We start from the raw sequence: 13,101 nt of genomic DNA on the forward strand, positions 1-13,101 counted from the left end.
TGAAGAGAAAGGAAGGGGAGAGGAGGTTGAGGCCCCTAGTTCGCCGAACGACGACTATAGGCCATTTATCCTTTCTAAGATTTGGTTAGTGAATGACTTCCTCTCTAAAATTTTAGACGAAGTGCTTGGCAGGCTCCGTCCCCGTTTCCAAATTCCGAACGATATACCTCTAATGATGGCTGGAAAAGCAAAAAGTGTTATTCAGGACGAACTGCAAACATTGGCTTTAACGAATCTGTCTTTATTGTAGGGTTGAGGTTGCCTCTCACCGAGCTGCATTATTGGTTGGCGGACCATTTAGGTGTTTCTGTCAGCCAAACTTAATGCATGGAGGATCTTTCTCGGGGTTGAGGTGTTGTGGCAGAAAATGAATGGAGGTTGTCAGCGCTTTACCCTAAACAAGTTTTTCTACTGTTATAAACCTTAACAGATTGGAGCCTTGAAGGGATATTACAATTTTATTGTTTGCAAGCCGTCATTAAAATTAGTGTCCGGCGTTCTTGATTCTTGATTCTAATTGTGATTGGAAAAGTAGGTATTTCTTTGTTTAGGGCTCAAACTAGGTGTAGGCTCAATAAGTGGGACGACATAGGGGAGGAATACGACAACACGTGGGCTATTTTGGATGAGTTTGGTGAGTCATCTGTCGTAGTTTGATTCACCGGTACTCATTTCTTTATATTGATTCTATGTGCTTTCTATTTTAGCCCAGGTGTGCCCAATGATTAACAAAGAAGAAGAAGACTTGTTACAACACATCCTCGCTATCCCTCTCGAGGAGAGGAATTGGAAGAAGTTGGTCACGCTTGACAGCTTGCACACATTTTGTGGCGAACCAATCCCAATGGACAAAGCAAGAAGATTGGACGCCCAAGCCCATTTGCCTAAGTTTACTTTCACTCGTCCCTTGTCTATCTTGGTCTGTCCATGCCAAATTGGTTCATTGATTCCAACCTGACTTGTTAGTTGGTTTTGTCATTTCAGAGATGGACTTAGGGAAAAAGAAGGCCCTAGAGGTAAAAAGGGTGCCAGCCCTTCAACTTAAGTCCAGTATTCTGTCTACCCCTTCAGACAAGGTAGGGCAGAAAAGGAGGAACTTAGGCGACGAAAAGCGCCCACTGAAGACCTCCGGTGGGTGCTGGCATAGCTCCCTCGCAAAAGACCCCCAACCTCTCTCACCATGGTGTGGGTAAAGGCCTGATGACTTCCCAGGGCCTCATCTCCCCCTCAACCATTGACTCCAAAACTGTTGCCCCCACGCTCGTCCCCTTACTTGTAAGGAACAAGCAGTTTGCTATCACGACAGTCCAATCCCTTGTCAGAGATGTGGACCTTGACGAATGCTCTAAGCATGAGACAGAGCCTTTGAGGGATGCTAGCCTCTTCGACTTGACGAGGGTAAGCCCATTGTCTCACACATTTACTTCTCTTTTGTCTATACTGTGTGATTAACCGTCCCTTTATTTCTCAGGCTTCAGTAAGGATGCGGGCACTGCAAATTAGGTGTGTTGCTTAGGAGGCGATGGTTAGGCACCTGAGGACCCATCTAGCTGCCGACAGTGGAAAGATGAAGGAATATAAAGAGGCCATAAACGCCTTCAGTGAGCTGATCGTCCATAAACACTCCAATGGGGGTACCTAAAGAACAAAAGGGTAGATAACCTAAAGAGAGCACCCGTGGGATGTCGACCAAAGACCTTCCGAAGGTTAAGTTAGTGATAGAAGAATCTCCAAGAACTTAGGGATGCGAGAGCTAGGATAATTTCACATACCTCGAGGAATTAAGGGCTCAGTGTTTATATAGTGGTGTAGAGCTGACTGAGATCCCTTGAATATAAGGGTTTTCCTTGTAGAGAAGATTGCGAAGTTAAGGCTCCAAGATCCTAGGGCTTTTCTCCCCATACTGGGAAAATATGAACGTTTAATAGGATCTTAGGGCGTGATACGCAAGTTATTTCCATGTAGGGGTTCATAAGTGGACAACATGTAAAAGCTTTGTGGGACCCAACGTGTTCGACCGTTGGTATGCATAACTGTCCGTCTGGTTTATGCTAGCCATATGTTGGTACGCATAACCATCCCTCAGGCAAGCTATTCATCCATCAGGCACCCTCAACCCCTATGTCATGCTAAACTCCCAAGCTATCCTTTGGTCTTTATGTGCGTGCCAATTGTCAAGACCAATTGTGTGGTGCTCAATGGGTCTTTTGTGAAGTGGTTAGTTGTTGGGGAAGGTTGTGCCGTCAGGTGTTTGCAGAGGTGGAATGAGGTATCCACCAACGAGTCATCAGGTGAGGTATTTCCATCCCGACTGGTTGAAGAGTTAGATTATTTTTATGTCAAAAAATATCCTTATCACTTGTTAATAGTAATAGAAAATAGAAATAACATAAACTTCAACTAATAATTCTCCATTGACTTCTCCCATAACTATTGAAATTCTAAAATTAGAAGAAAAGAGTTCCAATTCAAATGCTTCGCAAATGTCGCAAGACAACTACATCAAAAACTTATTACTAATTATATACATGCTGGTATTTTATAAATGTTGTGATGTTAATACCTATTATTGTAATATACCTATAATTGTAATAGTAGACAACAAACATATAAATTAACTTACAGATTTTACATGTTTGAACATGACTAACCCATCAAAATAACGCCGTGCACTGCGCAGGTTAGCGACTAGTTACTTCTAAATTAAGAAAACTCAAGTAACCAATTCAAAGAAGAATTGGAATAAATTCCAACTGCACCCATTTTGGAAATTTATATCATTTGAAGTAAAAATTCACATCACCCTATCTGCTTGTTTTACATGACAAATTCACTATTAATGCATCTTAGAGCCTCTTACATACAATAATTACAAAGACAATCATTGAAAACCACTATCCGAAAAGAGTTTCTGATTCTCCATCTCATCATATATGGTAGACGATACTAAAAACAAAATATATATATCATAAATAGTGGGAGAGAGTGACTGGAATACCATTCAATCCAATCTTCTAAGCAGGTACTCAACTTGAACTTCCTTTGTCAATGGCATGATCCAGTCCCCATATAGATCAGCAACCAAGCTTGGCTCTATTTTGTAAACCGGTTCAGCTTCATCTCCCTCTACACTCATTGTCACCTCTTGGGCATAAGTTTTCGCCTTCATTTCTACTCTCTTTCTAATTGCCTCTTCAACTTCTGGGAATGTCAGCATATCCATCAGTGTTTGACTGTCCTGCAAAATCCAACACAACGGCCCCAAAAAAATAAAACAAAAACAAAGAAACTATAATGGAAAGATTCAGAAATGCAAATCACACCCAAAAAATCGCACAGGAGAAGTATAGTAGGAATGCATCTACGAAAGGTTATGTACCTGTACCCTAATGGCAGCTTCATATGCATCTGGAGAGGCTTGAAATTTTGCCTCCGCTACATATTTACCGTAATGGATTCTCTTAGACAGAGCCTGCAATCATAACAAGTATGCATCAATGCACAGTAAGAGAGTGAGAGAGAGAGAGATCTTGTTCCCCTTCTTTTGACAAGAGTACTGTTCATAGGGATGCAATAATGCCACAAATTGCTGTGTTTGAAAACTGCACTAACAGATATGCTTTGGAGTTTACCTACAGTTAATATGCTATTAACATGACATCTACACAACATAGTGCAAACAATTACATCTGTCAAGAGAGAATCTTTTATGCAATTAGTCAATAGATATTAAAATTTTAGTCAAAATATATTTAAGTTGTGTGAAAAATGAGTTGGTTGGGCTTATCCACCATCATCATAAAAAAGTTTCCATAATTAATTCACCCACACACCAGATGTATTAAAGTTGCATATTTTTCAAACTTATATATTGCTGTAAATGAGACAAGGGAGGTAGATAACAGGTTAATATATAGAGATTTATTTATTTCGTTACATAAAATGGAATTTCCAGGACTAATACATGATTTTCTTTTATCTTCAAAAGTGCAAGGAATGAATATGTGGAGGATGCTTAAGGAAGAAAGCTTTCACCAGATAGTGAATGCAATACCTCAAACACAGCATGTGGTTACTAAACCCGGTATACAGTATATGTTATGATCCTAGTGTCTCACATGAATTAAGTATAAATTTAACAATGTGTTTATAAGCTCTTGGGCACCCTCCTTTTGCAAGCCGGTTTTCAATAATGAGTTCTACCCATGGGTTCCTAACATTTGGTATCAACGCCAACCACCACCCTGAGTAATTGGGTGTAGCTCATTGAGCATGGGATCAAATAAAGTTGAGGCTTTGTGATTGGATCTCGACCTAGAGGCTAGATTAAAATAACTGATAGATGAGTGGAGCTACGAAAAGAGAAAAGGCTACCATTGGAGTCAGTGTCACTTGAGTGAGTTGTCGTGGACGTCAGCTATGAAGTGTGGTAGTATATTATGATCCTAATGTCCTGCGTAGATTAAGTATAAGCTTAACCATGTGTTTATAAGCTTTTCAAGAGTGAGTTCTACCCACGGGTAAGCTTTCTTTTACATTTTGAATCCAAACCAGATTAAACCAGCCAACACCAATGTCATCTCACTTACTTGGGTTACAGGAAACTCATCCAAGGCAGGCAAGATGGATCCTACTGTAAGAAATGAAGACTTTTGAATTTTGCCAAGATGAATTATTATGTTAAAGAATAAAGACCTTACACTTAGTATTTCCAACAGAGATTTGAAATTTTTTATTTCCTAACGAATCTACTGAAATAAAGAAATTGACCCTAGTCTAACGGCTTAAGCATTTGGCAAAAGTGACAATTTATTGGCACCATGTGACTTGAAGAAAAAACTCACTATTGACAGCAGGTAAAGGTCTATGTATAACAATGTATAGCAGGCTACTATTTAACGTGGCTAATAATACAGTAACTTCTTAAGAAGAATCTTAACCAGCAGCACTTGCAAGTCTTGTCCTGGAGGTTGGCCTACATGGATTTAAAGTATAAGTCATCTACATTTGAGATTATGTTATGGCAGCCTTACATCAAACCTCTCTGAAATAATGCCATATTTTTATGGGTTCATGTGTGAGAAGAGGGGCTTATCTTGAATATTAGCCAACAGTAGGTGGTGCAAAGGGACCTATCCTGGTAGTTCTGCATTCAGACCAAAAAATGCCCTAAACTCAGGAAGGTCTAAGGATCTGCATTTACTGTTTTGCATTGACCCCGCATTAACTGCCAAATGCTTTTCACTCGGAAAATCTCAATGTTGCTCAAATAAGGGAAAAGCTCTCATTAGATGCTCTATTAGGGAGATTCGACTTGTGCTGCTTGATTTACCCGTGGTAGTCAAACAGTCACAATTTCTTCCATGAACAAAAGTAATACGAAGTATACAAAGTGCACAAAGAAGAGAGAGAGAGAGAGAGAGAGAGAGAGAGAGAGAGAGAAGCGAAGTTGAGATACAATGGGAACATTTAGCAAAAGATGCAAGATGCATAAGATAATTAATTCAGGGAACCATAAAGACAGAGTAAGTCCCTGAGTTGCACTTACTATAGTAGAATTCATACTATTATACTCATCCAAATAAACTTTAAAGTTTGTTAAAACATGTATAAATTGATCAAAATGCATACCTGCAAGCACATTGTGTCACAAACAGCAGTTGATCCACAATTGCCATCATCCCCTTCATCGACTAATCTTGAGATAAGATCTCTAAAATACATGTCCCAGACTTTCTTATTTATATTAACTGAGTCAGCAAAAGGATGTAGCACCTGTTTGCGAGTTAGGAACCAGATCAAAATGGCAGAATATAAGGGGAAATTAAAAAACCACTAGCAATTATGTTAATAAAAATCTAACTGCACAGAGAGAGAGAGAGAGAGAGAGAGTCAGGAATGTTCTCAGGGTGAAATCCTTTAAGCAAAATTTCATTAATTGTAACTAATAAAAGAGAAGACTTATCTTTACATCAATTTTGCAACCTAAATATACTTTGAACCCAACTAGTGTGAAATTTATAGAAGGATTGTTGACTTTTCATGAAGCAAGCGAATTAACATTATTGAATTTCCCCTCCTTCCCCCTTCCAGATTATTATTCATTTTTTACTCTTTAATACTATTCTTACCTGTGGGTATTGCAGAGGTGGCAACAATGGGTCTGGGAGGTCATCAGGGAAAAAAGGATGCTCATCAGGGCTCTTGTATCTACCCACCTAATGTGCAATGAGAAGTTAATCAGAATGCCTTCAAAAACTCAACCATCATTTCAACTATTCTTTTTTTCCAGAGGTTTTACATACCTGAGCATGAAGCTTTTCAGTTTCTTTGACCATGTATTCGACCAAAGAGCCATGGAACCCATCCATGGAGAAAGCATTAGGGTCGTATGTATCCGCATTATAACAATATTGAGCTCTCTCCAAAAGGCTAAATATAATGCTATCCTCTTGTCGAATTAAGGAATTTCTTATACCCTCTAGTGTCAAGTTATCACTCACATCCACCCTTTTCTTTATTGCCAATGATCTACATAAAAAGAAACCATCAAAAATGAGAGGCAAGATGCCCAAACCCATCCACAGGACACTGAAACTGTATTCTATAATATTTGCATTCTCGCAAGAATTTTACATGTATGTACAACATGCCAGCACAACAACAAAGTGGACTGTTACCAATAATTTGATGCAAGAAACCAATAGCTATCTGATTGATCAAGAAGTCCTACAAAAGAATCATGAATGCATTGATATATATAAGCAACTATTTTCGGAAAATCTTAAACCAATCAAGGGGGACAAATGAAGCCGCGTTTTGCATATATTTTGATATTAGCATTGTTTATATATATATTAAAAAGGTGAAATGGAAGTACAAGAAGTACTATATAAAATGAGAAGCACCTGCCGCAAAGAAGAGGTTGAATCGCCTCTAACTCTACTTACTTAGATACATGGTTACAAACAAATAAATCAAGAAAACAAACCATAAAACAAGCATAAAATGTAAGTTTAACAACTTGTTGACAATTAAGTACTTTGTCACCTATTCATGATTTCTTTTCTTGTTTTATATGTATCACTAAAATATATTTTTCAGCCTTTGAAAATTTGTCCAAGTTGGTTTTTTTCCTCAAATTTAAAAAGTTGGAATTAAAAAAAAATTAAAAATAAAAAGTACCACTTTCATCTTCCCATCTAACTGTTTTTTTCTCCAATTGAATCCCATCTAACTGCTGTTAAAGAAATTTCATATGTGGGATAAAATAAGGTTTAGGCTAAATGGACACACCGACAAAATTGAAACTTTTCGAGGACAAAAATGCAACTTTCTAAATTTGAAGAGGAAAGTCAAACTTGAACTTAATTGCAAGTATTTCAGCCTAGATTTATGAAGCTCATTGGGATGCAAAACTGATCAGATCATCGACCATAATGTTTAAATGCTAATATGAATGCTTATGCAAGTAGAACCATTGTATTGAGAACACACACACACAAAAATGCAAGTGAAATCATAAGGCAAAGACAACCAATAATGACGACAACAAGTGCAATAAATTGTGAAAAACCAAAGATAAAAAGCTATAATTATTTATTTAAATTTGAATAATCAAAACAAGCTGGATTCCGAAAATGAACGAAATTAGAGAAAACGGTTGGTGTTCTCGTTCTCGTACCCAATGGAAGTTGCAGCAGCTTGTACAGATTGAATGCCTCTTTTGGACAAGCGTGAACCTTGGAACCTGAAAGAGAGATTCTGCCTGGTCTGGTGGACAAAAGGGGAAATGGGTCTCGAAAATCTGGAAGCATGAGAAGGAGCTGTAATGGCAGGAGAGGCAGCTCCTAACAGCTTGGCCTCCATTGAAAAGAAAGAGAGAGCTTAGATGGCAAGGAATAACGAAAAGAGAAACCCGTTAAAACCCAAGACAAAGGACGTTATGTTGTTTGGGCCTGTTTTAGTTTTAGTGCTTTGGGGTTGGGTGAGACAGTGAGAGGGGTAGAAGGTGTGCTGGGTGAATCGAGAGAGTTGGCAATCTACGCTACACCTACTCGCAACGTGACACTTTTGACACATTCTCCTCCATTGCGTTTGTGCAATGTTTGACACTGTTTTTGTTTTTGTTTCTTTGATAGGACACTGTTTTGGTTGGTAAACTTAAGATCGTGACGAATATCCCCCGCCACCACCCACCCACCAAACTAATCAACCAATAGTCAAGAACCAAACTTCGGTTGTCCTCCCCTTTATTCTGGAAAAAAAATTATATTTTTAAGATTGACATATTAATATTATAAAGTGTAATTTTGTGATGTTTGACTAGGAAGCAGGGAAATTAATTAAAGTACTTGCTACGCAATTTCCTATATAGAAGAAAATATAATAAGTGTGTATTTAGATATCACTTATTTTGTTGAAAACTGAAAATTTATTAATAAAAATACTGTAACAAAATATTTTTTATTGCTACAAATTATTGTTCGCCCGTTTTTAGCACTTGGCTGGTCCATGAACAGTGTCATGAACAAGCCAAAAAAAAAAAAAAAGCGAGGGAAACAAACGCATCCTAAGGGTGGAAATAGTATATTTGTCTAATTATACCAATTCAATTACCTTAGATTATGAGCATTTGTCTTCAATATTATATGAAATGATGTTAATTTGTGATATGGGCACTGTTTCAAACTTATTTGGAAAAATAAGGAGAGATACGAATTTTGGTAATGTCATTGTTGAAATTCTGAGAAAAAGTAAGAGAGAAAGAGAGACATAGAGGGCGTTTGGATTCACGTCCAGCCCACGTCTACGTTTTGGAGACTTTTTTTTTTTTTTTTTTTTTTTTTTTAAGCAGCCGCACATATTGACTTTTAGCTATGAACAGTACACAAAATTACTGTTCATGGGTCCTACAAATTTCACTTTTCATCAACTTTTTCATTAAAAATGGGTCCCACAATACTATTCACACATTTAAAAATTATTTTGCTACAGTGTTTTCAGTTTTCAGTTTTCAGTTTCAGCAAAATAAGTTCTATCTAAACAAACCCATAATGTGACAGAGAGAAAGAAAAATTGAATTGTGGCAATTGCCGAACAGTAAAAAAAGGAACTTGAAATTTTGAACCTCTCAAATTGGGTGAGTTATGTTAAGTATCAACTACTTGGCTACACTAAGTTTTGTTGTTTGTAATAAAAGCTAATAATATTTATTCCAAATATTGATAGTAGCTACGATTTCTTCCTTAAGATTTGTAGCTTTTTAAAAAATTAGATGTGGTTGCATATATCAATAAAATAAATAATTTTTAATTTTTATTATAATTAATATATTTATAGTTCCATTGTAATTAGTCTTCTCTCAAAATAGAAAATAAATTTTTCTATAAATTTGAAATTATGTGTTTGTTTAGCAATTATGCCACGTACTTGAAGTATTGATTATATTATCTCTTTTTTTCTAACTCGCGTAATATTTTTGAAAATTATTTAAATTTTAGTGGATATTTTTTTAAATTAAGGTTATTAACGTTTACAAACTTATTATGTTTTTTGTATTTAGTTAATATTAAATATGAATTCAACCTCTAAACTTCGAACATATCTGTTTTTTGTCATAATTATCCTCTAAAAAAATTTTAAAAATTGTTGAAATATTTAACTAATCTAAGAATAAATAATTGTTAAGTTCCAATACTGACAATAAAGTGTTGTGTATTGTACAGCCCCATCCAATTTTTTTAAAAGCTACAAATCTTAGAAAAGAAATTATAGCTACTATCAACATTTGGAATAAATATTATTAGCTTTCTTTACAAACAACAAAGCTTAATGTATCTAAGTGGTTGATGCTAAACTTAACTCACCCAATTTGAGAGGTTCTGTTCTTGACAAAAACAATCACAACTAATTTTTACCAAATTTTCTCTCCTCCCTCCACTAATTCTCTATCCTTGTGGGCCCCAAAATTTTCTAAATTCATGCTAAGATTCCAAGTTCCTCTTTTTATTGTTCCTCTCATATTTCAGCATCTGAATTGTCACTCTCAAATTTTTTCTCTCTCCTAATTTTGGCAATGGTATTGCCACAATTCATTTGTTTTCTCTCTGTCACATCATGTCTCTCTCCTTTCTCTTACTAACTTTTTTCTCAAAATTTCAGTGATGACATTACCAAAATTAACATCTCTCCTCATTTTTCCAAATAAGTTTGAATTGTGCCCATATTACAAATAAACATCATTTTATACAATATTCAGCCAAAAGACTCTTAGGATGAAGATAGTGGTGATATTAAGCATCAAGCATACACTTGGAAAAATTTGTCTATTCCCAGTGAAAATTACTGCATATGATTTCCACATTCACAAACAAAACTTTACAATTACTATTCATTGATATTAAAGCAAACAAACTCTAAATGATTGGCTTAATGGTTCATAAAGTTTCATGATATCTATGAGGTCATGGGTTCAAAAACTTAAGCCAATATGTTGCAATTAACCCCAAAGAATTATTCTCTACAAGAACGTAGTATGTGTGAGACACCATGTTGCATTTTACAAGTAACAACCATTATGGCTACAAACGAAAGATAGCTTATAAACGAAAAAAGGGACTAAGAATGAAAATAAAGAACCCAAGGAAATAATTTAGCTTGAAGCAAAGAAGTAAGCAAAAGTACATATACACAAATCATATTAGACATTTTACACTTTAGATAGCCTTTAATTTCCTCAATATGAAAATACCTTGATATGTTTATTATACCTTGATATGAAAATACCTTGATATATAAATATATAAATATGTGTGTGTGGGGGTAGGGGTAGGGGTAGGGGTAGGGGTAGGGGTAGGGGGGGGGGGGGGAGGAGGAAGCCTGAAGAGAAGGAACCATTAACGGGACCCACCCGAGGTATAATTGGGCTCGACTAATTATCGGATCAGGCCTAGCTCAGTCGGAATAATCGAAGCACTAGATGGATCACGAAAACCGAGAATGACAATCCGCCCGAGGAAGCCGAGGAGCAGATACTCCTCTGGAGATGGGAGATAAGGCATAAAGGCTAGGGGTTTGGAAGTCGAGGAGGATTATGTTGAAAAAAAAATATGGTTTGTATCTCATACAAAACATACACAGCAAAAAATAAACGGATCTATTTCATTCACAATTGATAACATGCACCATGTAAATTTCAGAATTCAAGAACAAGAGAGCGTACCTTGGTGTGGTGAATTTCAAAACAAAGATCGAAAGCACTTGGGAATACTTTTAATTTTCACTCCAATTCTACTTTACACACAAGAAGTGTGGTCTCTCAATCAGTTTCTAAGAGAGAATGATAAAGTGTCTCATACTCACATACACATTATTTTACAATAGTGTCTCTTACCCTCACATAAATTATGTATGTTTCTCCCTTAATATCTAATTGATTATCTAATTAGGCTGGCCTTTGGGCCTTTCCAAATGGGCTTAAGTGTGTGGCTTGGAGTGGGACAAAAAATTCCCACACTCACATACACACTATTTCACAATAGTGTCTCTTACCCTCACATAAATTCTGTATGTTTCTTCCTTAATATCTAACTGATTATCTAATTAAGTTAGCTTTTAGGCATTTCCAAATAGGTTTAAGTATGTGGCTTGAAGTGGGACCAAAAGTGACCAATAAGACACTAGCTCCAATGGGCCTTGGGTTTTTCTAGCATCTCTTGACAAGTCCAAAGTTTCCTTTCCAAATGGGTTTAAGTGTGTAGTTTGGAATGAGACCAATAAGATACTAGCTCCAATGGGCCTTGGGCTTTTCTGTCAACTCTTGACAAGTTCAAAGTTACTATTAACTATATTTAATACCACTATATAAATATAGTTGCACTCTAGGCCTTATATATAAATTATATCTCAAGACTTTATTATACATGCAACCCCTTCATAAAATATTCGTAGTGATACAAAGTCATGAATGTAGACTGTCACTTTGTAAATTACTACATCTTAATTCCTTGAGTACCCGGTTTAATCATTTTAATATTATTTATCATATATTTATGAAATCCAATCCCATAAATATATACTTTAGGAACTCCTTACTAAAGTGGTTAGGCCTAATTCTCTGAATAATCAAACCATTAAACTTATTTCAAGGGAATATTTTATATTTCCATTAAGAGACTATGAATTCCATCTTAAGAATATATATTCCATTAACACTAAATGTGGTTGCCCAACATATTGAGATTTTGATCGTTACTTTAGATCTCACTCTTGATATATCAAAGTAACCTACACTTCATGATCAGGTCCATTATCCTCTCAAGATTAAGAGTTCATGCAAATATAAGTCGTGAGATTTATTATTCATTTGACAGTCGTTAAGAGAATAATAAATCTCACATTGGTCCAGTTCAATATGTCTTAACTCTTAAAATATATCAACATACCAACTAGAAATATCTATTTCCATGATCAAGACAAATCATCTTAGTTGATATGTTATAGTTTTCGCAGATGAAATGCCCAATTTCATCACCGACTACGAACTAAAATTTTGAATTTACAAAGAACTTGTGATCTATATCTTTTGTGACTAAATCACATAGATCACATACTATGCATCTCATGGACTATATGATAATGTCTCAATATTCATGTTACCATAATAATAAAACAACTTTATTAATCACAACATTAAGTCATACATAATGTCATACATAGTATCATACAATAGGATTTAAGAGCATACATCCTAACAGATTATTGTGACGTACGAATAAGAGTAGAAGGAAACTTTCAGAGAAAGCATCCATCATCTCCACATTCAATGCATTATACCAACTCACCCTACCACATTAAAGGCAGAATTACCCCTAAATAGTGCCCTCACAACCTGTAACTTACTCTATCACCACCAACAAGACAGTGATGGGACAAGTATCCAAAGAAAGATTGATAGCCTTGCAAGTAGAAGGCTAGGATGCAATTCAAATGGCTATAAATAGGAAGGAAGGTCATACTTGATGAGGGTCAAAAAAGTTCAGAGAGAGAAGTAGAGATAGAGAGAGAAAGAGAATTGTGTAAAACTGAGAAGTGTATTTC

General features: G+C 36.0%; 1 protein-coding gene across 1 annotated transcript; it reads right to left on the reverse strand.

Annotated features, from left to right (window-relative positions):
• Positions 1-2,729: 2,729 nt before the first annotated feature.
• LOC142621521 (chorismate mutase 1, chloroplastic) lies at positions 2,730-8,090 on the reverse strand. The gene is made up of 6 exons (XM_075794791.1): positions 7,685-8,090; positions 6,306-6,531; positions 6,132-6,218; positions 5,632-5,775; positions 3,380-3,472; positions 2,730-3,238 (listed from the first exon to the last, which is right to left on the reverse strand). Exons 1-6 carry the CDS (start codon positions 7,867-7,869, stop codon positions 3,002-3,004), a joined length of 972 nt encoding a protein of 323 aa, XP_075650906.1. The 5' UTR covers positions 7,870-8,090; the 3' UTR covers positions 2,730-3,001.
• Positions 8,091-13,101: the final 5,011 nt, after the last annotated feature.

This window comes from Castanea sativa, chromosome 1 (genome assembly GCF_040712315.1).
Source record: "Castanea sativa cultivar Marrone di Chiusa Pesio chromosome 1, ASM4071231v1".
Classification (NCBI taxonomy): Eukaryota; Viridiplantae; Streptophyta; class Magnoliopsida; order Fagales; family Fagaceae; genus Castanea; species Castanea sativa.

Bases quoted from the DNA above. Each gene is read 5' to 3' on its own strand.
- LOC142621521 (XM_075794791.1), bottom strand. From the start codon at position 7,869: ATGGAGGCCAAGCTGTTAGGAGCTGCCTCTCCTGCCATTACAGCTCCT. The intron at 6,532-7,684 runs GTACGAGAACGA...CTTTTTATGTAG, and splicing joins GCTGCTGCAACTTCCATTGG to ATCATTGGCAATAAAGAAAA. The intron at 5,776-6,131 runs GTAAGAATAGTA...ACTCGCAAACAG, and splicing joins CACCTCTGCAATACCCACAG to GTGCTACATCCTTTTGCTGA.